The sequence below is a fragment of the Rhinolophus sinicus genome, linkage group LG03 (assembly GCF_036562045.2).
Source record: "Rhinolophus sinicus isolate RSC01 linkage group LG03, ASM3656204v1, whole genome shotgun sequence".
Taxonomy (NCBI): domain Eukaryota; kingdom Metazoa; phylum Chordata; class Mammalia; order Chiroptera; family Rhinolophidae; genus Rhinolophus; species Rhinolophus sinicus.
Window position 1 is genome coordinate 98,683,669 of NC_133753.1, and position 24,403 is coordinate 98,708,071.

Sequence of the window (24,403 nt, forward strand, 5' to 3'; positions counted from 1 at the left end):
TTAGGCTATACTTGTAATCACATCCATAGAACTAAATATAGTTCTTGTTATTAGATGTCGGCAACATATCCAACCACCTCTTAGCAGCCAGCCACATACCTCCAATCAGCCTTCTCTCTCTCTCTAGGGTCACTCTTCTGTGCAGTGGAGAGGGGAGGGGCGCTCCTCCAAACTGCCTTCTCATTCCAGCTCATCATTTCAATTACTCAACCAACATTTATTGATACAAGTGCCAGGCATAATGCCAGGTACTCCCTGACCTCAGGAAGCTTGCAATCTAATAGAGGAAGTGTGTAGTAAAGAACTTAACCTTGCCCATAGAGAGGCTGGCCTTTGCCCTTGGCTCTGGGGAAGTAACTTCTAAGCCCTTGGAATGTCCTGCCTAATAGAAGTGTGTTTGTTACCTGAGGGTCTTTGGCCACACGAGAAGTCCAGCAACGTGACTGGGCCCAGGGAGGTGACTTTGGATCACATGTTATCAGCTAGACCTCTGGAGGCGCTGGAATCTGAGGTCTGCTAACCAGGTCTACATGACCAGCCCCCAATGAAAACTGGACACCAGTGCTCAGGTGAGTCCCTGGTTGGCAATACTCGGTGAGTACTGTCATACATAGTTAGAAAATTCAGTGCTGTCCGTGACTCCACTGGGAGAGGACAACTGGAAGATTCACTTTAGAACTTTCCTGGACTCTGCCCCCATGCATTTCTTCCCTCGCCTGGCTTTAATCTATTTCCTTTCACTGTGATAAACTGTAACCATGAGTATAGCAGCTTTCGGTGAGTTCTCCGAATCCTTCTGGTGAATTAGCAAACCTGAGGTTGGTCCTGGGGGCAATCCCTGACTTGCAGTTGTGGCAGAGTGAGGCGGGTCTGTGGATCATCCCTAACTTTGGTTAATAGATTATGTAGCGGGACTGGGGGGAGGGGACACAAAGATGACAATGGCTGATTCTACCCACAGAGGTAAAGGTTCAGATAGGTATCTATTGAATGGAGTTTTTCAAAGATGAGCAGGTTATTCACCAGGTGACTGCGATCAGAGTAAGGAGGGACGGTGTGTATGCACTGGGGGAAATATGACACAGAGGTGTTTGTGCAGAGAACGGTAAAGCAGCATCACTGGAGGAGGCAGCGAAGAAGGCCAGGTAATTCTGAGGCTGGACAGACACACAAGTCCTGGTCACGAGGAAGCTCGGCAAGCCAAGAAGCTCCGTGTACCTTCCAGGCAATGGGAAGTCCCTGAACTAATATGATCAGACTTGCATTTTTAGAAAGGATCACTGTGCCAGGTGTGGCAGGGACAGGGTGGTGGTGGTGTGGGGAGGGCACTGGTGGCAGGAAACTAGGTCAGAGACTGGTAGGAAATGAGGTAAGTACTCCAGGATAGAGAAGATGAAAGCTTGAATTAATGCCTTAGGTTGTAGAGGAAATGGAGAAAAGGTGGGATTTAAAGGACATGGTGACTACCTGGCTATGAAAAGTCAGAAATCGACAGAAATCATAAAAATGATTCCCAGGCTTGGGTGACTAAATGATATTAACAAGGACAGGGATCCCAAGAAGAGCATGACTGAGGGGGAAGATACCGAGTGCAGTTTGAGACATGCTGAACTTGAGATGACTGGGAGATGGCTGGTAAGTGTTAGCTGCGTAGTGCAGGGCTGCAGGTAAGACAGAGACGGCATCAGCATATACACAGCAGGTAAGTCAGGTAAGACAAGGCCTGGGAAATGCCCGTTAGATTTGGAAATCAGGAGACCACCCGTCCCTTGAGGAGAGCACCTGAAGTGGTAGGAACACAGGTCAGATTTCAAGGGTTGAGACATGAGTGAGAAGTGAGCTAGTGGAGAAACAGTGAAGGAGACAAGCCACTGCCAAATACCAGTGGATTTGTCTGACACCATTTCTTCCATGCAGGCATTAGAACCAGCATGGCTTTTCTGACCTAACATTAAATTAACCAAGACTCCTTATTTTGCCTGGTCTTTTCTAGGTGCCTGGGTTCCAGTGGCACCTCACATGAAATAGACTATCTCAACTCGTAATCCCTTGCTAACTCGTGTCAAACTGGTCCTCTAGTCAAGACAAGCAGGGTAGGCCACAGTGGGCAGTGGTATCAGGATTCTTCGGTTGCAAGCCCAGAAATTAGCTCTGACTACTTTAAACATGATCGACTTTACTGGATGTTCACAGGTTTCATAGCAAGAAAAAGAAACTCCCCTGCCCCTCCGTGGGCAAAATAAATGCATTCCTACTGATTCACTCCCTTTGGTCCTTGGCTCAAGACACAAACTCTTGGTGAGGGGCATGAGATTGGCCCACCTTGAGGCCTGAGCCCGATGCTTGGCTAAGAGAGGGCATTTCCCCCAAATTACAGTCCCACCGAACCATACAGCCTGGGGAAGAGAGAATTCCACAAAAAGAAACAGAGCTGTTCAGAAGTGTGGCCAGAAAACTCATAGCCATCACAGCAACCTATAACACAGCCATCTTTGAAATAGGTCGCATTTCACACATTTCACACAGAAATATGACCAGGAGATACATTCTGCTCAGTAATACAAGAAATACCAGACTCCTCGGTTAAAAATGTAAGTGGCATTCCTCTGAGATGTATCCATCCAGATACCATTCAACAGTATCAAGTTGTGCGTGGTGCTAAGTTTGGTTGTATGTTTTCTGACTCATGGATCTGTCCCCACAGTGCGTCCTTTGGGGAAGTAGCCCTTCCAGACCTGGCCCAGCCCCACCTCACTACCACTGCACACACTGCTCCTGAGACGATACAGGTGGCTCTGCCTAGGCAGCCCACAGCACGCATCTGGGCCAGAGGAGCAGGGCCTCCTGTACAGCTGACCTCACTGGAATTCAGGAAAGCGCCTACTGATGTGGGCATGCTGAAATCTGCAGCCAGCAGGAGCATCACTGGTGGGGGTGGGGGGGATTTTACACAGTCGCTTGAGCAGCCCTCTAAGAGCTCCACACCGAGGCTGGTCCCACTCGTGTGCTGAATTTGTGTGATCAGGCTCCACTTAAGCACAACCCCTGCCCGGATTTGTTACCAGAATTAACACAAAGGAACAACAGCGTGTCACACAACATTAACATGTATCCCTCTGAAATTCTGTCCACAGGACGCTAGTGCTGCTGGAGTGGAATAGTAAAGTCCTGTGGTCCAATAAGAGAAGTCCCAGAAAGGTGGAAAGCAGTGTGGGGAGCATACTGCAGCCATGGGAAATGGGACGTTTTCTGAACACGGCAGACACCTCGTCCTTCCACTCCCACAGTTGCCAAAGAGCTCTAGTTCACAAATTGAATGGACCTGGCCTGCTCAAAGCTCTTCACTGGCTCCCTTGCATCTATGAGATAAAATCCAAAACTTCCGCATAACATAATTTGGCCCATCTCTCTGGGGCTGCCTCTCCCATGGCCCTTCAGTCCTGCATAACGCTGAGCCATGCTGAACCCCTCTGAGTCCCACAGCACGTCCTGCCCTGCTCTGCAGGCTGCACCATATGCCCTCCCGCCGGCGAGCAAGTCCTGCCCTCTCGTCCGCACAGCACATTTCTGTCCCCCTCTGAGCCTCAGCCCATCTCTGACGACCTCTGTGGACCCTCCTCCTATTCTTCCCAGTCCCCAGGCTCTAGATGCCTTTCTGCACTAAAGCAACCATCTCACTACCTGGATGCACTTTGGGTGCTGCTGGTGGATTTACTTTCTCACTGGGTGGGGTGCTCCTCAAGGGCAGGACCTGTCCATCTCCATAACCCACTCGACAGCTCAACCATCTGGCCAAGTAGTGAGTGAACCCCATTTGCATTTTATCTCTGGCAATGTCTAAACCAAAGAAAATCACACTTGTTTTCTCAGAAGAAGGAACATTGTCAAATACCAAGAACTGCAGTTCCTGGTAAGACCTTTTAGAAAATGACGTTGGCAACACAGCAACTGGAAACTCAGCAGAATGCGTAAGTGCTGAAAACAGTAGAATGGACCAAGATGTGAACAGTCATGGTTTAACTAGCCTGGGGGTGCAGCTGGAGGAGATTCATGACTGTTTAAAGTTTAAGAATCACGGGTTCTTTCTTAAGAATCACGTATATTTGCATTGTGGATCTGGGATACATTTTTACAGGAGTTGCTCAAATCCAGAGACCTATTAACCTGGGAACCTCCCCCAACTGTTTGAGCCAGCATTTCAGATAGAAGATAAGCTGTGTCCAGCTGCAGTGGGTTTGGAAAGCCCACTGTAAAATGAAGTCACCTGTTGTAGTCACTGTCCTCCCCAACCTTCCTTCTGGGCCCAAGCACTGCCCTGTGAGTCCCAAAGGAGGCTTCCGTTAGTTCTCCATCAGGCTCCCGGGCGGTCCCGGCTGTGGGGGGCACTCGTGAGCTTAGGGGTAGACAGGTGCTCCAGCTCATAGTGTCCGCTGTCAGAAGCCTTGTGGGCGAGCTTCTCCTTCGTACCTTCCTTCTGGTTCCGCTTGTGCTCAATAATCTGCTGCAGCTGGAGCCCCGCATATTCTGGCTTGGTGGTCAGCGGGCCAGGCGGCACGGCCATGCCAAGGACATCGGACACCATGTACGGGCGCAGCCAGCCCACCAGAGGAGTGCTTCCGGGGCTGTAGTGGGCCTGCTTGTGGTAGAAGAGAAGCCCGTCTACCTACAAGAGGGCACAGCAGGGATCAAAATGACTTCTGGGGCCACATGTTTCTAGGAGACCTATACTTACAGGGGCAGCTCTTATGGTCCACTGCCAGAGGAAAAAAAGTTCTTATTTCTCACATGCAATTTCCCTAAATGAAGAAATGGCCTAGAAAACTAAATTTTAGACAATAAAAACAAAAATAGTACTTTCTTGTTTACAGGGTACTTTCCTACCCACTATTTCACCGTCTCACCCACCGTGAGGGTATTTGAGAGGTGGGACTGCTCAGAGTTCTGGGGACCTCTCTGAAAACACAAGGTGAAGCAGACGTTCACCTTGAACCCAGTTCCATGCTCTTCCACCACCCAAAGGTCTTGCGGTGGGGTATGTGCTCTGCGCAGGGAATAAAGCAGGGGAACTGGCAGCCCCTATGGACTGCTGAGCACAGGAAACAGGCTGTCAAGAATCCCTGCTCCAAAGCATTGCTGGCTGCCTAAACCTCCCCCTACATTTTTTGCGAGCTATGTTCTGGGAAACTCAGTTTTTCTGAACGGGAAGACTGCCTATAGTCCCACATTTTCTTTTCTGGTGAGTCATTGACTCATCTGTAAAAAACATTTATTGTCACTGGGGCATAAGAGCTATAAATAAAGATGGTGTTCTTACCACCTTCTTAATTGACTCCCAGAAATCAAGGCAACTCTGCTTTTGCCATGTGGGAAGCTGTGATTCTTCTAGTAAAATTATATCCAGTTCAAGCAAAGATTTGTGGGTGGCTAGGCAGAGTTTTAAAGGGTGTGATGGGCAAAGGAAAGTTTGCTTGTTGAGCCTGGAGAGGGTAACAGCAGCTTCCAAGGACGACAAAAGACCGCCCGAGCTGAGGAACTTCCGGGATGTGGGGTGCTCAGCACTGAGACCGGGACAGTGCAGGGCACACTGGGACGGGTGGGTCGCCACTGCTCAGGGACCACACTCCTGTGTTCTGTCAGTCACAGAAGTCAAAGGCCCTCGTTGTCAGGCTTGTAGCAGAGGCACACAAAGAAGGACGTAGGAATGGAAGCCTCGCCAGATACGCTGTCCTTTCAGGGCCCGTCCAGCTCGGCACTCTGACTTATCTAGCAGGGTGGAGCTAAGGTTCTGCAGGGGGTGAGCACACCCCTACCAGGACCCAGCTTTCAGCCCTTTTCTGATGCTCTGACACAGCAGGCAGAGGAGGGCGCGAGACTGTGTAACCAACTTTCACTGCAGCCTGCAATCACATCAGAACAATAAAGACTATGGTATTGTTACCTCAAAAGGGAAATCCATAGACAGCACTTTACACAGGCTCTCATGGGTACACGGGAAATTCTTTAGCCCCACAAATTTAAACTAAAATATAAAGTAGAACAAAGAATTAGTACATGTTACAAATAATATTGGTTCTAGCAACTGAAAAGCTATGTGAAGAAGTGTTCAGTCTCTTCCTCCCCTCTCCCCTCCCCTCCACCTACCCACTGAATTATTAGGTCAGTGGTTCTCAACCTTGCTTTATACGGAGAATCATTTGAGGAGCTCCTAAAAATTGCTGATGTCCAGGCCCCACCCTGAGATTCTGACTGAACTGGTCTGGGGAGAGGCCCAAGCAATTTTAAGTTTCCTAGTGGATATTAACATGCAGTCAGGACTGAGAACCACCGCCCCATGCTATGTTTAGGGATCGTGTTCTCTCAGCCCTCTGACAATTGCCCCTAATGGAGGACGAGTGAAGCCCCCTTCACACCAGCAAGGATTTTTAGACTGAAGCAGCATAACAAAATGATTAGGACTACAGACTCTACAGTCAGATTGCCTGGGTCTGACTCCCAGCTCTGCAAGCCTCCATTTTCCCAGCTGTAAAATGGGATAATAGAAGTATCTGCTTCATAGGGTTGTCGTGTGGCTTTAGTGAGATAATACAACAGCCTTTCAGAGAAAGCAGCTCCCACTGCCCCTTCCTCAATGCATGTTCCTCCAGGACACTATTGATAACATCACTGGAAGTTCTGACCACAGTGATTGTCCCGTAACTGTTATCCAATTGCCTTTAAAAAGGCTGTAAGCCATCCAAGCAGAGGCCAATCCATAGGGCTTAACTAATAAAATGCCCTGAAAATAGCGGTCACTTATTTAATCACTGGGCAGGTGACAAATGCACTTTGGGCTGTCATCCTGTACTGTGGGACCTCGGGGAAGGCAGTCCCCTCCCTGAACCTAAGTTCTCATTTGTAAAATGAGGGAACTGACTAGATGAGGTCACTCTCAGCTCAGATATAAGAGCAGAGGGTATCAAAATGTGGCTCATGTATCGTCATCATTGGGGAACTTAGAAATGTAAATTCTCAGGCTTCACCTTAGACCTACTGAGTGAGACGCTCTGGGATGATGTCCAGGAGTGTTCTGCCAGGCCCGGGGGTGCTGATGCTACAGGCTGAGAAACACTCTACGAGGATTGTAATCCTTTAGTAATAAAAGCAGTTATCAGCCTTTTGTATCGCCTTTGTATCAGTCACAACTTATCGCGTGCCTACTGTAAGTAAGTACTATACTGGGAGGACGTGCATATTTATGTCATCTGGTTCTTAGAACATCCCTATAAGATGAGTGTTATTAACCCTACTACATAGATGAAGAAACTAAGGCCAAGTGAAGTTATTAACCTAGAAACTGTGAAGGCCCAAAACAGAATTCAGATCTGGATGACGATTAAGCCCACACTCTCCCCATTATACCTCGCTGACTCCAAAAAAGATAATTCATTCAGGATAATATTCAGATAATAGACCAATCCTAAAAAGCTTTGCAGTCCTAAGCCCAAGGCCTTACAGGATTGAGCTTGGTGTTCTCTCCCAGTGCTTCTTCTGGTAACTTTGAATGCATCCAGTAGAATCGGAAATCCGTCTGCCAGAGAATGGATAGAGAAAAATGAAATACTGCTCATCGCAAACTCGAATGTGAACAAAAACACCCCATTCTAAATAGCCACCTGATTTTTGCAGACCTAAGCCCTTCTGTCACTGTACTCATTTCCCTTAAAAAACTGCCATAAGGTCAGGAAGATCTTTATAAAATCTTCGAAGATTTTTTTCTTAAAATCCAGTAGGATTACTGGGCGGGGGTGGGGGATGGGGTGGGTTTGGTGGTAGATGAGGGTAAAAGGGATCCAATATATGGTGATGGAAAGAGAACTGACTCTGGATGGTGAACATACAATGTGATATATAGATGATGTATTATAGAATTGTACACCTGAAATCTATATAACTTTACTAACAATTGTCACCCCAACAAACTTTAATTTAAAAAAAAATCCAGTAGGATTACTGATAGTAGTAGAGCCAATATTTATCATGAAGGCCTACTATGTGTCAGACTCTGTGCTCAGGACTTTACACACACAATCTTATTAACCCTTGCCCACCCTTTGAGAGTTGTATTACCATTATCTCTATTTACACCAGAGGACTGACACTCAAAGAGATTAAGTCACTTGCCCAGGTGCACAGAGAAAATACTGTGGGGCCCAGGACTCCCCAACTCCAAAGCACATGAGGGCAACCTCTGTTTTAATTCTGAGGATTAGAAACTACTATATAGTTATAACGTCTCATAAACTATTTTTTGAATTACTGATATGTATCCTCCTATAGTTATTTAGGGCCTTTTCTTTCCTTACATTATTTTGTTTTTGGAAATTTGAAAAAAACACACACACAGTCTTCATAGCTGGAAGAGTAATTCTTTTACAGCTCTTTTCATTTTTTCTATATATGTCAGTTTTTCTGGATTATCTACTTCTGAGTCAATTTTGACAAAATATATTCTGTTAAATTTTTATTTTATGTGTATTTTATTTGCATAGAGTTAAGAAAAGTAGTGTAAAAAAGTACAAAATTGTTCAGAGTTATTTTTGCAAACTACCTGTTTTTCTTTGTGGCTAGTCATCATAACAGTTCTTATTTTATGTGTTTGTCATTTCTCCTTTTCTCCTTATTAGGTTAAATAGAACTTCATAAACTTTACTGAACATTATTAAGAACTATCTTACATATTGATTTATTTGGGTTAGTTATTTTTTTCTATTACTTTAATGTCTTATCAATTTTTTAATTAGTTTCTCTTATTTCTTTTATTGCATTGATCTATTATTCTCATGTGTTTAATACTTTCATTTTTAATAATATTGAAAATTCAGATGATGATTTATTTTTACTTTGACTTCAACTTCAACTCTATGACATTGGTATTTTCATTCATGTTGTTTAAATATTTCCTTTTGGGGGAAGAATGCACTTTTATAGTTTTGAGATCAATTTACCAGATTGTATATTCATTCAAAGACATCTCGTTTGCTTCCAAATTTGACAATTAGGAATAAAGTTGATATAAACATTCAAATACACACACACACACACACACACACACACACACACACACACAGTCTTTTTCTTTATATTGTAAAAACATAGGTGGCTGGGCTCGGCCCGCTCCTAATTCTTTGGAGTGTACTATCTCTTCTAATAAACCTTTTTCACCACTTTAAAAAAACACACAAAAATACAGGTGGCTTTAGTTGCCAAATTCATAGCTTGTGAATGCACATTAGGAAACATCCTTCAACAGAATTAAAGGAAAATATGTTCTGGACTGAATGTACGAGCTCTGAGTTTTAGGTTTAAGTCTATAATTGGAGAAGGTACTTACCACCCGTGGCTGTGCTGCCCTATCTGTGTGCTGAGGACTAATAACAGTACTTACCTACAGAGCTGTTGTGAGGGACCAGGGAGAAGATGCTCACACAGCCTGAGCAGTGCAAGTCTCAGCTGTTACTGTTAGAACGACAGGGTCCTGAGGGCCACCACCTAGCACCATGTGGAAGCCCAGCTTCGGGTAAAGGCTATGAGAAGCAGCAGCCGATGGTGAGAACCCACGATTCTCACACTTGGACCTGCATGAGGATCTATCTCCTGGAGGCTTGCTAAAACATAAGCCACCCCATAGTTTCATTCAGTAGGTCTGAGAATTTACATTTCTAACAACACTGAGCACCACTATAATCAACTAACTGACAGGGAGCACAAAAAGTCAACACTATAAAACGGACATGGATGGGAACTGCTGGGAATAGAAATAGGGCCTGAGCGGCTGACCTCGCCTCACCCTGATGGCTGCTACTGTCACTTATAAGAATCACCAAGCTGAGAAAAATAATGGGGAAAGGTGAAACTTGAGAGGAGAACACTGGGGCTGCTCCTCACTTGGGAAACCTCCGGGAGCTAGCCCCTCAGAGATCCGAGGCTTTGTGTCATACCGAGGAGACCCGCCACTTTCAGGGGCAGGGTGTGGTTTGTGAAGGAGTGGAGGTGGCAGGAGTCTGTCTGATGGTACCTTACATCCCACCTTCTCTTCCTTGCACAAGGTGGCACCCCCTTCACCCAGTCTTCCCTGCCAGCAATCTTCCCGCACTCTGGAGAGGGGAGCCGTGACTGCAGCTCCTACAAAGTCCCAGCCCACCCTCTGCTCTGTTTCTCTCTTTCTTCCCCTCAAGAATTTGCTATACTTTCCATAGTTCCTTCTACTTCTTTTTTTTAAATGAAGCTAATTTAAACACACTCACAGATGCAAGGAACATTAGACAATGTTCTTGATATACCACATCCTGTGCATACCAAGAAGTTGGTCACGTACCAAACCCACATGCTCAGCCGTTTTCCAGGGAGGAGAGGAGAGAACAGAAGCCATGAGGGGAGTACCGCTCCTTACCTGGCAGTCGTAGAAAGGGTGTCCCCGCCAGCACATCACATCCAGAACATAGTAGGTCTGCTTTACCTCACTGTAAATGCAGTCCAGAATGGTGTAGTCTGTGACACAACGCACAAAGTTGGTACACAATTCCCCTCCAATCAGGGTTCCCAGCATCACTATCCAGGGAGCCCCATCTTAGGGCCTCGGAACTGAGACCAACAATCCTCAGAGCTGGCAGCAAGCACCAGCACTAAGGAGAAAGGATTCAGTGGAGAGAGAGCTCCTCAGGACACAACTGAAGGGTGACCTGAGGTAGGAGAGCACAAGGAGCAAGACAGCCCCTCAACCAAGTGGGAATCTCAACTTCTAGATAAACTGGGGCATTTACCCACCTTAGAGAAGCTCACGTTTGAAAGCAAGTAATCTTCCCTTTTAGTTTACAACTACTTTTGGAGTTGCTATCACGGGCACTGTGTTCTGTGGGGAATATTAACTGTGGGTAGTCGTGCCTTTAAGGAAGTTACAATCCAGTTAAGTACATAAGGAAAGAACAAACAGCTGAACTGCATAGCACAAACTAAGAGCAATAGGAATTCCAGGAAAAGGGATTGGAGCAGCAGGAAATGCTTCGTGGAAGAGACGTGATATGAACAGTCTTCTGGGACCAGAGGATGAAAACAACAGGGCAGAGGAGAGGTGCATTTCAAGCCAGAGTACTGAGGTGGCATGAGCAGGGGCCCAGAGGTAGAATGAACTGGACACGTGTGGGGTACAAGGAGGCAAGCACGCTGAGCAGAGCGGAGAATGGATACGTAGAGCAGGGGAAAGATACAAGGGTGTGTGGGTCAAAGCCCATGCGGGAGGGCCTCAAAAAGCCCATAGAGAAGTCGGGGCTTAGTTCCAAGGGCACAGTGAAGCACCAAGGGAGCCCAGGCAGGCAGGGAGGAGAGCGGAGCTGGGCCCAGCTCTGCCACTTCCTCACTCAATGACTGTGGAAGTTAATTAAGCTCCGTGATGTTATTCTCCTCAGTTGGGCTCAGGTGGGAGGGAGAAGCTAAGGTTAGGACAATGATGAAAGAGAAAAGGGAATTTGGCAGGGACTCCCCACCAACAGCTTTCTGTCCGTTACCCTAGGAATCCTGAGGGACGTTTTGCAACACCCTGCAACTATCACCTGCAATGATGGTCCATGGGAAAGGCATGTTCACTTTAATTCAGGGGTGTGCTATCCAGCAGATCTCACTCGGCTGAGACTGTTCTGCAGCTGAGGAGACCTGATCTCGAAGGAGACAGCCTGTCTGGTGGACAGGACACTGTCTACGCAGTTCCAAAGGTAGGCTTTCAAAATGGGTCTTTAAAAGAACTACCCAAGCAACTGACACTGTCTTTTACTGATTATAAAACTTAAATAGGCAATCTTATGTGGGTACCTTTCGCTGTTGTTGAGTTTTGCTTATTGCCTCCTGGCAGAAGGGAAGAAAACCTGTTGACACAATAACCACTCTTGGTGTAGGCACTGGTGGAACCCTGTGTGGAAAGAAAGGTACCAATCCCATTAGGCATCAAGGGCTGCCATCAATCCAAAGGTGGCTCTCAACAAATCCTCCTGTAAGAAAGCGCCTCCGTCCCCAGGCCAAGCACAGCTGCTGTGGCAGACAAGGAACCGGGAATACAAAGAACCCCTCCTGCTACAGACTAGGCATGACGGTGTGTGGACAGGAGGCGGCACTCACCCTGGACGCAACGACGAGTGCTCTTTTTCCAACAGGGCACACGACCACAATCCATTCCTGCCCCAAATCTGAAGGGACATCAATTAACCACTCAGACAGCATCAACTGGGAACACAAAACATGGTGTTAAAAATCAATAGGAATGTGCTGTTCCACTTCACAATGACAGAGAATTCACATCCTATATCTGTAACGAAAATACAATTAAAAGACTGAGGGCAGGGCAGACGGGTGGCTCAGTTGCTTAGAGTGCGAGCTCTGGGCAACGGAGCTGCCGGTTCGACTCCCACATGGGCCAGCGAGCTGCGCCCTCCACAACTAGAATTAAGTCAAGAAGCTGCCACTCAGCTCCCGGGTGGCCAGATGGCTCAGTTGGTTGGAACGCGTCCTCTCAACCACAAGGTTGCCAGTTCGACTCCCACAGGGGATGGTGGGCTGTGCCCCCTGCAACTAACAACGGGGACTGGACCTGGAGCTGAATGGCACCCTCCACAACTAAGACTGAAAGGACAACAACTTGACTTGGAAAAGTCCCAGAAGTACACACTGTTCCCCAATCAAGTCTTGTTCCCCTTCCGAAATAAAATCTTTAAAAAAAAGAATGGGGGCAGAAAAGACAGACAGTGGGACGTCCACCCCACTTGCTCTTAGCAATCAACTCGTCTGCTGCTCAACTGACAGGACAGAGTCCACTCACTGTGAACTTCAACTTCACGCCTTCGCTCCCTGCATCCACACCCACTCTTACACCTCACCCCCTGTATCCAGGTGGCGGGGCCCTCTTCCTTTCCTTACGTTGGCCACCCACCTACCATTATCATAACTATTATGTTCCTGGGGTTCTACCTCAGAGATGAAGACGACCCCTGACCTTGAGATGCTTTTAAACTAGATCATCATTTCCCCAAGTGGTGACACACGTGTTAGGAAATCTGCCTCAGAAAAGAAAAATAGGAATCTTAATGGTTACTTTCTTGGTTACTTGTATAGTTGTCGCTCAAATGTTCCAGAAGAGAGAATTTGCCCAACCTAAAAATGTAGAATTTCTCAGCCTACCTGACCAATCAATGTCATTAAAATATCATGTTACCAACCAAAAAAAAAAGGAGGGGGCTAAGGTGAAGTAAATGTAACTCTTCTGCTCATCACTCCTAGTCCCTCCCATCTATAGACTTTGGCCTATCAATTAATCCCTCCCACTGAATCTTTCATCTCTCCTTCCCTTCAGCCCACAAAATACTCAACCCCTAATCTTCAAAACCAAAACAAAAATGAAAAGCTGTTATCACTCTGCATTTCTGTTAAGATATTGCACTTTCTCCTTTTTTAAGTTACTTCCTATTCCTTGATGCTGCCTGCCCTCCCACTGACACCCTCAGTCCACTGCTGCCCACAGCCCGCTGAAGCCATCAGTGACCTCCTCAGGTGCTGCCAAGTCTTTCTGCCCTCACCTCCCTTTCCTCCCCCTGTGACGTTGCCACTCACATCCTCCCCTTCACACGTGTTCCCTTGTCCCTGTGCCATTGTGTTTTCCTCCAAACGTTCCTCCACACACTTCCCAAAAACATGCAGATAATCTTCAGGGGACTGTTTTAGGTCTCCCTTTTCCTTTCTCTTAGATGCTGCCCCCATGGGGTGGGTCTCATCGACTTCTGTACCTTCTTGTCACTTCTAAGAGATGCCTCCCAATCCAACTTCTTTCTCAGCACCGGGTCTCTTTCCTTTCCCCCAGATGTGTATTCCCAGTGGGCCACCTGCTGTCGCTTTCTCTGCTTGTCCCCTCTGTACCTTAAACTCAGTGTCTCCGAAACAGAACTCGCTGTCTTCTGGTGCCCAAGTACTTCCCATCCCGAAACGCCCACCCTTCCCTGGCTGCCTTCTGTAGCCCTGGTAATTACATCACCACTAACTGTGCTACTGAATATTTTTTAATTTTTAATTTATTTTAAGTGTGTTTTTCCAGAACCCATCAGCTCCAAGTCAAGTAGTTGTTTCAATCTAGTTGTGGAGGGCGCAGCTCACAGTGGCCCATGTGGGGATTGAACCAACAACCCTGTTGTTTAGAGCACCGCGCTCTAACCACCTGAGCTATCCAGTTGCCCTGTGCTACTGAATCTTAAACCCAAGGCACAAATCAACATTCCCTCAAAGAACAGTAGTGATACAACACTAAAACACAAGTGACAAAACAAAAATAGAGAAATTAGACTATATAAAATTTAAAACTTTTGTATTGCTAATGATACCATCAAGACAGTGAAAAGAAAACACACAGCATGGGAGAAAATATCTGCAAATCATGTACCTAATAAGGGACTGGCATTATCACAATTCAGTAATGAAAGACAAATACTGCAACTTAAAAATGAGGCAAAGGATTTGAATACACATTTCTCCTAAGAAGATATACAAATGGCTAATAAGCACATGAAAAGATGCCCAATATCATTAGTCATTAGGGAAATGCAAATCAGGATCATGAGACACCACTTCATACCCACTAGGATGGCCATATTTAAAAGGACAGACAACAGCAAGTATTGACAAACGTGGAGAAACTGGAACTCTCATATATCGCTGGTGAGAATGTAAAATGGTGCAGTCACTTTGGCAAACAGTTTGGCAATCCTCAAAACGTTAAACACAGAGTTACCACACATATGACCTAGTAATTCCACTCCCAAGCAAGATGAAAATATATGACCACGAAAAAAAAATGTAAATGAATGTTCACAGCAGCCTTACTCATAATAGCGAAAAAGTGGAAACCCAAATGCCCATCAGCTAGTGACTGGATAAACAAATGTGGTCTATCCATACAGTAGAATATTATTGGCAATAAAAATGAACACATTACAACAGATGAACTTCGAAAACCTTATGCTGAGTGAAAGAAGCCAGACACAAAAGGATACATCTTGTATGATCCCTCTTCTATGCAATGTCCAGAATAGAGAATCCATGGAGACAGAAGGCAGAGTAGCGATTGCCAGGGGCTGGGGGAAAGGAGCGGGGACTGACCAACTGCTAATGGGTACGAGGTTTCTTTATGGGATGATGAAAACAGTCTGAAATTAGACAGCGGTGATGGTTGCACAGCCCTATAAATATACTAAAAACCACTGAATTGTACACTGAAAATGTGTGAATTGTATGGTATGTGAATTATATCTCAATATGGCTGTTTAAAAAAATAATAGTAGCAGCTAATACTTGTGGGGCATTATTATGGGCGCTAGGCTAGGTGTTTAGGGTACACTATATCTCATTTACCCTTCTAGCAATCCTATGAGAAAAGTGCTATTACTATCCCCTACTTTACAGATAAGAAACACGAGACTTAGAGTGGTTAAGTAACTTGCTGAAGGTCAACAAAGAGCCTGGCTTTGAGGTCAGGTTCAGGTCTAAGTGACCTCAGAGCTTAAACCCTTAACCACTCCTTATAGTGCCTCTTCTATCCAACCCACTGCTTAATTCTGTCCATGCTACCTGGTGACATTTCTCATGCTCGTGACGTCATTTCCTTCCCACTTTCACTGCCCACCACCACATTGTCTTAGCAAACCTAAGCTCCCTACCACAGTCTCTCTTTCCAGGCACTTTTACACACTGGTGTGGCTATCATCACATGAAGTCCCTGGCTCAAAACTCCCCAGGGGTCCCACAATCTAAAAGTCTAACCTCACACACATTTCCACTGTATTCCTTCCCCCAGCCCTACGCTGCTGCATCCTCACTGGCCGGCACACCACTCCTGAACACGCCATATACTCCTGTCCCACCTCCACTCTCGCTTAGCCTGCTCCTACTGCCTAGATTTCCTGGGACGCCCTGCACCTCTGCTTGTCCACGTCCGACCCCACACTTCAAAGCTGCCTCCTCTTTTATCAATGTGGTCCTGATTTTACAGCCCTGCTTCTTTCCCTACTGGAAGTTAATCTCACTTGCTTAGATCAAAACCCATAATCTGCACTCAGCCGAGGAGTGTAGGGGCTATTACTTCCCCATGGCACAGCCTAGCTTAACGCATAGCAGGGACTTCAACACTACCTGCCGAAGATGACAGAATTATCCTGTCACAGAGGATGCTATCGGTGCTGTGTTTGTGACATAGAAGGAAGAGGGGAGTATGTGCACCCAGGACCACAGGCTAAAGGTGGGAGAGATTCTTGGGTGACAACACACTTGGTTGTGGGCAGACCCCTACCCCACTAGGACCGATACCCTGCCTTTGGGAATCCCTGGGCTGCCTGGAGTGCTGACCAGTCCCCATGCCTGCTCTCCCTCTGGCATTGCTCTCTAGAAGCAATAGGGCACTTAGTAAGGTTCTGACAGTGATCTGTTGTTTAATGGCCTCAGCCCCACGGAGGCCAATTGGTTGGCCTGGGCTGGCTGGACAGGCTCCTTCCATTCACGGGCAGCTGTACTTCCCATCTTCCATTATGTGAATGTGAAAATCCCAGGCTGACACATTTAGTCCACTGCTTGGGTAATAGGAAGTCTGGGAGGTGGGATGGGGCAGTGCTAAGCTGGAAAGGCCCCATGCAGAGCAGCTGTGCAATGGCTATGAAAGGGACACATGTGTGGAGTCCCGTAGTGTCAGCAGCCTGGGCTTACAGCCCGGGTCATGGTTCCCAAACCCACCAGTGACCAGCAGTGACCCCCGTCAGCACACGCACGGTAAGCCAGTTCTTCTCTGCAGCCAGAAACTTCCGGACATCAGCACTTTCTTGGCAGTCCCCTCCTTGGTCCTGCTGCCTCCTCCTCTCTTTATGGCAACATTTAGTTCAGCGGGTTTGACTGCATAGGAAGTGGAGTGGACTAGCTGGGCCTAATGGTCTCTGGAATACTCACTTGATTAGCATAGCGTTTTGGTAACTTCCTGCCAGTGTCAATGTCCATTTCTTCATCATCTTTCTTCTCTTCTTCTTCCTCACTCTCCATCCCTGTCCAGTCATCTTCGGCCAGTCTTCTGGCATGATTCACATAATCCAGACGCTTGCTGGAGAAAGAAAAGGCATAAAGACAGCTCTTTGTTCTTATAGGAAGACACCCTACAGTGTAGCAGATTTAATTCAATTCAAAGCCTCCAAATTCAGGAGCAACCTGGGGATTCCAAAGGGATAAGAGATGACAGAATTTCTTCTGTAAGGCTTAAACTAGTGACCACCTCCTCCCAGAGCCTAAATACTCTAAACATAGCCTTCCCCAGTTTCCTAAAAATGGGCAAAGTAAAATATTTTAAGGAAATTTCAAGGTTTGTTAGCTGGAAAGGCTGACCCCACTCCCACCCACCCCCCAAGCCCCCCACCCCACACCCTCCAAGACTCCTCCCACCTGTCCCAGGTAAGAGCTGCCACTTCTCTGCCGGGCAGACATCTAATGCAAAAGCTCCAGGAATGAAGAGAGGAACCATTGAGATGCAGTGAGAATTTTAAAGCCTTTCTCCAGCTCCTGTCTAACTTTCAAAAAGGACCATGTGGCTTATGATTTACTTTTATTTGTTTCCTTTTATTGTTATCTTCCTCGTTTTTAAAAACTACATATTATAGAAAGTTTGGGAAATTGAGAGGTAAAAGAATTTTTGGAACCTAATTGTTCCAAAGTAATTTGTAGATACCACATAACCTCCCAGGCTTGCTTTCCTCAATGCTGAGTGACGCCAAAGGTCATCCCCTGAGACAGACCAAGCCGGCTGGTTTCCTCTCTCACACACACACGTGTTCCTGCACACTCACACGAAGGAGCACACCAGAGAGCACATGCAAGCACATGAATGGTCTTTTATCTCAAAAATAAGGGCGAGCTGGTGTACTTGTTCATGTGCAAAGGATGCACACCCGTGGTTACTTCCCAGGCATCGTTTGTAAGTATAAGAGAAGGAAACTACCCAGATGTCCATCAGTAAGGGACTGGTTAGATGACATCATGAACTATCCATTCAATGGAACAGAATAGTTGGTACGTTATGAACCAATATAGAATCTCTGAAAAAAACAAACAACAAAAAGAACTTAAATAAATGTGCAGAATAGTGTATTTTACACTGCTACTTCTGTTTAAAAAAAAAAAAAACTTGGTCTGGCCCAATGGCTCAGGCGGTTAGAGCTCCGTGCTCCTAACTCCGAAGGCTGCCGGTTCGATTCCCACATGGGCCAGTGGGCTCTCAACCACAAGGTTGCCAGCTCGATTCCTCGAGTCCTGCAAGGGATGGTGGGCAGCGCCCCCTGCAACTCAGTTAGCTCAGTTGGTTGGAGCGCACCCTCTCAACCACAAGGTTGCTAAACTTGAAGCTGAACCGCACCCTCCACAACTAAGATTGAGGGGACAACAGCTTGACTTGGAAAAAGGTCCTGGAAGTACACACTGTTCCCCCAATAAAGTCCTGTTCCCCTTCCCCAATAAGATCTTTAAAAAAAAAAAAAAAAAGCTTATGTACACATGCAACCACAACTTGCTCACTCATATGTGCATAGAATATCTTTGGAAGGATACACAAGAAATAATATGGAAGAGGAACTGGATGGCAAGGGGATAGAATTGGAAAGGAGACTTTTTACACATTATTTTGGAATAGGTAATACATTCATTGTATGTATTCACAGTTCAAAATTCAAAATATCTAAATTATAATTTTTTAAAGAGGGGGGTTGGAGTGATCTGTAAATGTAATCTGCAAGCAACCCGGAGGCCACAGGGAACCATTTCTGCTAAATACATCCAGGGATGCAGCATTGGGCAAAATGCAGACAGCCTAGAAACTGTGTGGCTGTTAATAGTTCCTACTAATTTTCAATTCCTTAATTTTTCACCCAGAAGAGGTCCATGTTACACTGAGAACAAAAGGACAGGCCCTGCTTTCAGAGCAGCCCAGCCTTAAACACTCCTATTCTGCTCTCTTTCCCTGTGTGCCATCTTGGCACTGAGAATTATGTGTATGGAAGACATTTCCTCAGGTTTCCTGTGGAATTATTTGTCTGGAACTCCCAAGGGCTCCACAGAGACATTTGGGCTGCAGTCAGACAGGAAGACCACACCGATGCCAGGATTCAGAGTGCAGAAGAAGCCACACAGGGAATGTGGGGAGTGGAAGTCTGGGCGTGGCTTTCACAAGTCCCTAAATTGCAAAGCTTAGTACTGCTGCCAGGAAGGAAAGAAAACTTAACCAAATAACTGAACTTTTATTTTCAAACTTTAGCCTCTCCCTACTTCCTCATCTTTTCCTAAGCTCTGGTATAAAGGATGGCTACCTCTCCGGATTTACCCCTCCAACCTCATGGGCAAGACCATCAGCCTACAAAGGGTTTACTTTGAAGCAGTTTCTGTAGAGGCAAATTTAGAGCCTCCTGAATGGCTCGCAGTGCCCAGCCTAGAGACAGAAGCCAAGGAGTTTTTAAAGCATCCCTTACGATTTCTGCAGTTCCAGTAACCGGCGGCGCCGCTCACTCTGTTCCAAGGAACTGTACTTGGACTTGTACTGGGATAGGCGGGGGTGTGGGGCAGCTGTGCTATTCAGATCTTGAGATACAGAGAAGTTACTAGCCAGGGCTTGACTCAGCTCTTCCATCTTCCCTACAAAGAAAAACAAGAAAATGGTTCATTCATTTCATGTTTCCTCCTGTATACAGGCAATTATGATGTAGCATGATGGCTACATTCCTAAAAATATCTCAATCCAAAATCACAACTGTTTCCGTGGGAAAAATGGAAGTTAAAGAGTAAATGAGCTACAGATGAACATTACATTATTTCCTGTAGATATTTCATTAATAATCACTTCAATAGCTCTGATTATATAAACTTAGACACTAGTCACTAAGCAAATTCAACCTGTGATTGAATCTAACTTTTGCACTTTGCCATCTATCACCAGGGGTCCTGTAACTAATTTCTTCTTACTGTCACTGATAACCAGTGCTGTGATCAAGCACCTAATTTTTTCCTACATAGTTCTAAATAGCCATTACTCAATAACTAATATAATCTTCTGATGCAAATCTTATCCAATTGGTTGTTTAATTCTCTCATAAATACCAACTCACATTAAGAAAATTTACCTCTGGAAGAAACACTGGTTCTGGAGCTCCTGGAGGAAGCCAAAAACTCAAACCTGTTACTTTCTGGTTTTATAGTTTGTTTTGTTTGTGGTGGGCAGAAGGAAGGTTTCAGGACTACCTAGGTAGGACTCATCAGCAAAGTGATAGCTAGAATGTAGCCAGAACTTGGATGGCTAACATCAGGCGCTCCAGGAGTGTGAAGGACTGACATGTGGTGCACTTGGGAAACAGGAGTAGATATATTAGAGAGAGACTATCTAGGTAGGAATGGGAGTGGAGAGAAAGGTGAATTCACATTTCATTAACTCTCCTGAGAATGAAGTTAGGACGTGGCACAGGAGCATACCCAAGGGTTACAGGTGAACCTAAGACTGTAAGAAAACAGGAACATTTAAGAGGCATCTGACTCACAGAGCTGAGCTGGCCTAACCCTTCAGTTCTAGTGTAAATCAGAGGGCACCACAGTGCTTAAACGCAACCTCAGGCCAGGTCCTACTGCTCTGAACACCAAAACCAACAGATTCATTCTAGAGCCTCTATCGTTAAAAACACAACTCTATGGGCCTCTACTTGGCAATGAGCTACTTTCCATTGCACACTTGAAGTCAGATTTTTTTTCTTAATTTGCAGCATTAGATTTTTTAATTTGAAAGAAACCTTTTCTTAAAAACTGTGATATATGGTGATGGAAGGAGAACTGACTCTGGGTGGTGAACACACAATGGGATTTAGAGATGATGTAATACAGAATTGTACACCTGAAATCTATGTAATTTTACTAACAATTGTCACCCCAATAAATTTAAAAAAAAAAAAATTGTGGTTAGGGCCGGCCCGGTGGCTCAGGTGGTTGGAGCTCCGTGCTACTAAAGCCGAAGGCTACCGGTTCGATTCCCACATGCACCAGTGGGCTCTCAACCAGGTTGCCAGTCTGACTCCTCAACTCCTGCAAGGGATGGTGGGTTCTGCGCCGTGCAACTAAGATTGAACATGGCACCTTGAGCTGAGCTGCAGCTGAGCTCCTGGATGGCTCAGTTGGTTGGAGCGTGTGCTCTCAACCACAAAGTTGCAAGTTCCACTCCAGTGAGGGATGGTGGGCAGTGCCCCCTGTCACTAGCAACGGCAACTGGACCTGGACTGAGCTGCGCCCTCCACAACTAAGACTGAAAGACAACTTGACTTGGAAAAAGAAAAAAAAACTGGAAGCACACACTGTTCTCCAGTCAAGTCCTGTTCTCTCTCCTTCCCCAATAAAATCTTTAAAAAAAAAAAAATTGCAGTTAAAAACTGACAAAATTTACCGTATTAACCATTTTTAAGTGTACAGTTCAGTAGTGTTAAATTCACATTGCTGTACAACCAATATCCAGAACTCTTTTCATCTTGCAAAACTGAACCGCTGCACCCATTAAACACGAAACTTTTTTTTATATAGATGATATATTATAGAAATGTACACTTGAGGGGGTGGCTGGTTGGCTTAGCTGGTTAGAACGTGGTACTAATAAGAACACCAAGGTTACCGGTTTGATCCCCACATGGGCCACTGTGAGTTGTGCCCTCCTTAAAAAAAAAAACAAAAAAAACCCACACACTTGAAACCCATATAATTTTACTAACCAATGTCACCCCAATAAATTTAATTTAAAACAATTTTTTTTTTACTCTTAAGATCAACAGTGTGGAACCTTAACATATTTGTAATGCAACCAGTGTGGCCATCTTGTGGTTCAGGCTAGGTGATGTGTACTTGGGATCCATAATGGTGTGCCATTTTCTATATTTTTCTGTACTTTAGTCTCAATCTAAACACTTCTATAATAAAAATGTTTTTAATTATGTCTTCGGCTTACCAAAGTAATGACCAAATACATTTATTAGGCCGTATCATGCTTTATCTCGGTGGGAGCTCCCGCTCTGCCGAAGTTAATCGCAGCCTTGGGATACTGGGGCGGGGGCTGGACCTTCCTTTATGGCTGCTCTTGGCTGGCTCCTGCTCTTTCAACCCATTCCTCAGGTGGGGCGGTCTCCAAGGGTTCTCACCTTAGCCCGGTGGTCTCATCCTCCACCTGCATCTGCCCCCTATTAACTCCCAAATTTCCGACGCGCCCAGGCGTCCCCTGCCTCCCCCTTCTTGTCCTCCGAGGCCCCAGCCTCGCATCCCCAGCCCGGGATCGGGGCCTCCTCGGCATCTCTCACGGGGTGGCAGCTCCCCCCGCCACGGCCCCGGGCTGCCTTTCTCTACGGCTGGGGCCATTTAGGCATTGCAGGATTCGCCCTCCCCCACAGAGTCCCCGAGGGCTGCGGGCCCACCGCGTGGACCAGAGGAGCAGAAGCGCGCCCAGCGGAGGTCCCGACTTGGCTCTGCCCCTCGCGGGAACGCCTCGGGGAGCCGGAGATGCGGAACCGGCTACCGGGAGCCATAGCCGGGCGCCGAGGAGCAGTTGGAGCCAGTGGGGCCCAGGCTCGGGCCCAAGCTCGAACCCAGGACTCACCGGTCTCAGGTGACAGTTCCAATCGTCGCCACTACGGCCGCCAGGGGCCGACCAATCAGCTGCCCCGGGAGAGCCTGGCCCGCCCCTCAGCCGCCCTTGTCCGGCCCACGGGCCTCTCGTCAAGCGTTTCCGGCCTCTCCAGCCGCGGGGGCCGCCGGAAGTCCTCTCGCGGAGCGGCTCCGCTGGCGGTTACATCTGGCGCCCGCTGCTGGCGCTTTTCCCGTCTCTCCGAGTCCCTCTTATAAGGTGACTTGGCCGGGCTGCGCCCTCGGCCCTGGGCATTAGCTCCTCGGGACAATTGGCGCCAATAGGAGGAGCTCCATCTCGTCCCGGGCGATCGAGGCCCTCCGGGCCGGGGTCCTGCCGCCCCTCAGGCCCGCCCTGTGGTTAGGGTGCGCCAACGGTCCGTCCTCTCTCGCGTGCCGGCGATTTGTACGGTCGGTGCGGGTTCCCTGAATGACTCTTCCGCAGCCCTGACATCCCCAAGTCCCTCCCCACTGCCCGTACAACACCGGAAACAGCCCTGATTACAGCGCTTTTGCTCCGTTTGGGAGGTTCTCTTTCCTACTAGGTGGCGGGCTTGGCAAAGCAAGGTCGGCTGATTCCTGCTTAAGTCATCAGCGTCCAGCACGAGGCACTGAGTAGACGCTGGTAAAGGAATGATCCTTCATGGGGTAGGGGAAGCAGCCCAGATGCAGGAGAGCTAATCAAACTACAGTGCGACCTCTGCGGGGGAGGGCTGATGAGATGCAAAGTAAAAATAGGAATAGCCATTTATTGAGTGCTTTTACCTTGAGCCAGTCACTGTCTCACATGCATTATTTTATTTAATCTGCAAGTAACACGAGGAAGTAGAGACCGAAGCTCAGAGAGGTTAAATAACTTGGCCAAAGTCACCCAGCTTTTGAGCCAAACATTTGAATTTGCTGAGTGTTTGAGTTATAAATTGGATATTACATACTATCCTACAAAAACAAAATGTACAAAGTTAGCATATTTTGAGTCCAACGAATGCCAAGATGTGGACTTTGCATATTTTATGTACAGTATACGAAACCATCCATTTGGACTAAAAAGAACAGGAAATCAGAATGAAACAGTAGATAAATGGTGCTTGGGGTTCTGGGGACCAATTTTTTTGGACCTCGGAATTTATGAAGGTGAGCTCTGCCTTTCAATGGTCACACTAAGCAAAGCCATGTACTGATGAGACAAGTAAAAAGCTAACAGGAGTGGGCTTGTGAGCTGGCAGGATGGGATGGGCAAAGAGTTAACAGGAGTGCGTCTGTGGAATAACAGGAACAGCTAAACATTAACTGCTTGGCTCTGAAACCCCTGGCTGGCACACACCTGCAAGCTGATAAGCACCTTGCATCCATCATAGGTAGGAACAGAACAGTTCCCAATCAAAATGACAACCCCCTGCAAACTAACCCCCATCATGGATGGGTACAGGACAGTTCCCAATCACAACAGCAACCCCCTGCAAGCTGACATCCGTCATAGATGGGAACAGAACAGCTCCCAGGAGAAGACAATTGTAATGGCATCCCCCTGCAAGCTGACAAGCACCCTACATCCTGCATGGAAAAATATAAAACCCCAGTACTCCTCATTGGTGCAGCTGTCCTCCATCAGACTGTGCCCTGGCACAACTCTGTTTGCCAGTATCTCTCTTACCCCTCTGTCTTGACAGCTGTCTCTATT

At 46.7% G+C, this 24,403-nt stretch overlaps 1 protein-coding gene across 2 annotated transcripts; it reads right to left on the minus strand.

Moving 5' to 3' along the window:
- Positions 1–4,079: 4,079 nt before the first annotated feature.
- Positions 4,080–23,352, minus strand: SNUPN (snurportin 1). 2 transcript variants are annotated; one of them, XM_019750989.2, is made up of 9 exons: positions 22,697–23,352; positions 19,554–19,716; positions 16,999–17,146; positions 12,145–12,249; positions 11,842–11,938; positions 10,430–10,527; positions 7,493–7,567; positions 5,939–6,019; positions 4,080–4,663 (listed from the first exon to the last, which is right to left on the minus strand). In XM_019750989.2, the coding sequence occupies exons 2-9, from the start codon at positions 19,709–19,711 to the stop codon at positions 4,352–4,354; spliced, it is 1,074 nt and encodes a 357-aa protein (XP_019606548.1). In that variant the 5' UTR covers positions 19,712–19,716; positions 22,697–23,352; the 3' UTR covers positions 4,080–4,351. The 2 variants fall into 2 exon arrangements, with proteins under 2 accessions (XP_019606548.1, XP_019606549.1); XM_019750990.2 differs by lacking the exon at positions 22,697–23,352 and adding an exon at positions 22,055–22,669.
- Positions 23,353–24,403: the final 1,051 nt, after the last annotated feature.

Coding starts and splice junctions, on each gene's coding strand:
- SNUPN (XM_019750989.2), bottom strand. CDS start 19,711: ATGGAAGAGCTGAGTCAAGCCCTGGCTAGTAACTTCTCTGTATCTCAA. Junction 12,250..16,998: donor CAAAACGCTATGCTAATCAA/GTGAGTATTCCA, acceptor TTGTGTTCCCAG/TTGATGCTGTCTGAGTGGTT. Junction 11,939..12,144: donor CACTCGTCGTTGCGTCCAGG/GTGAGTGCCGCC, acceptor CTTTCCACACAG/GGTTCCACCAGTGCCTACAC.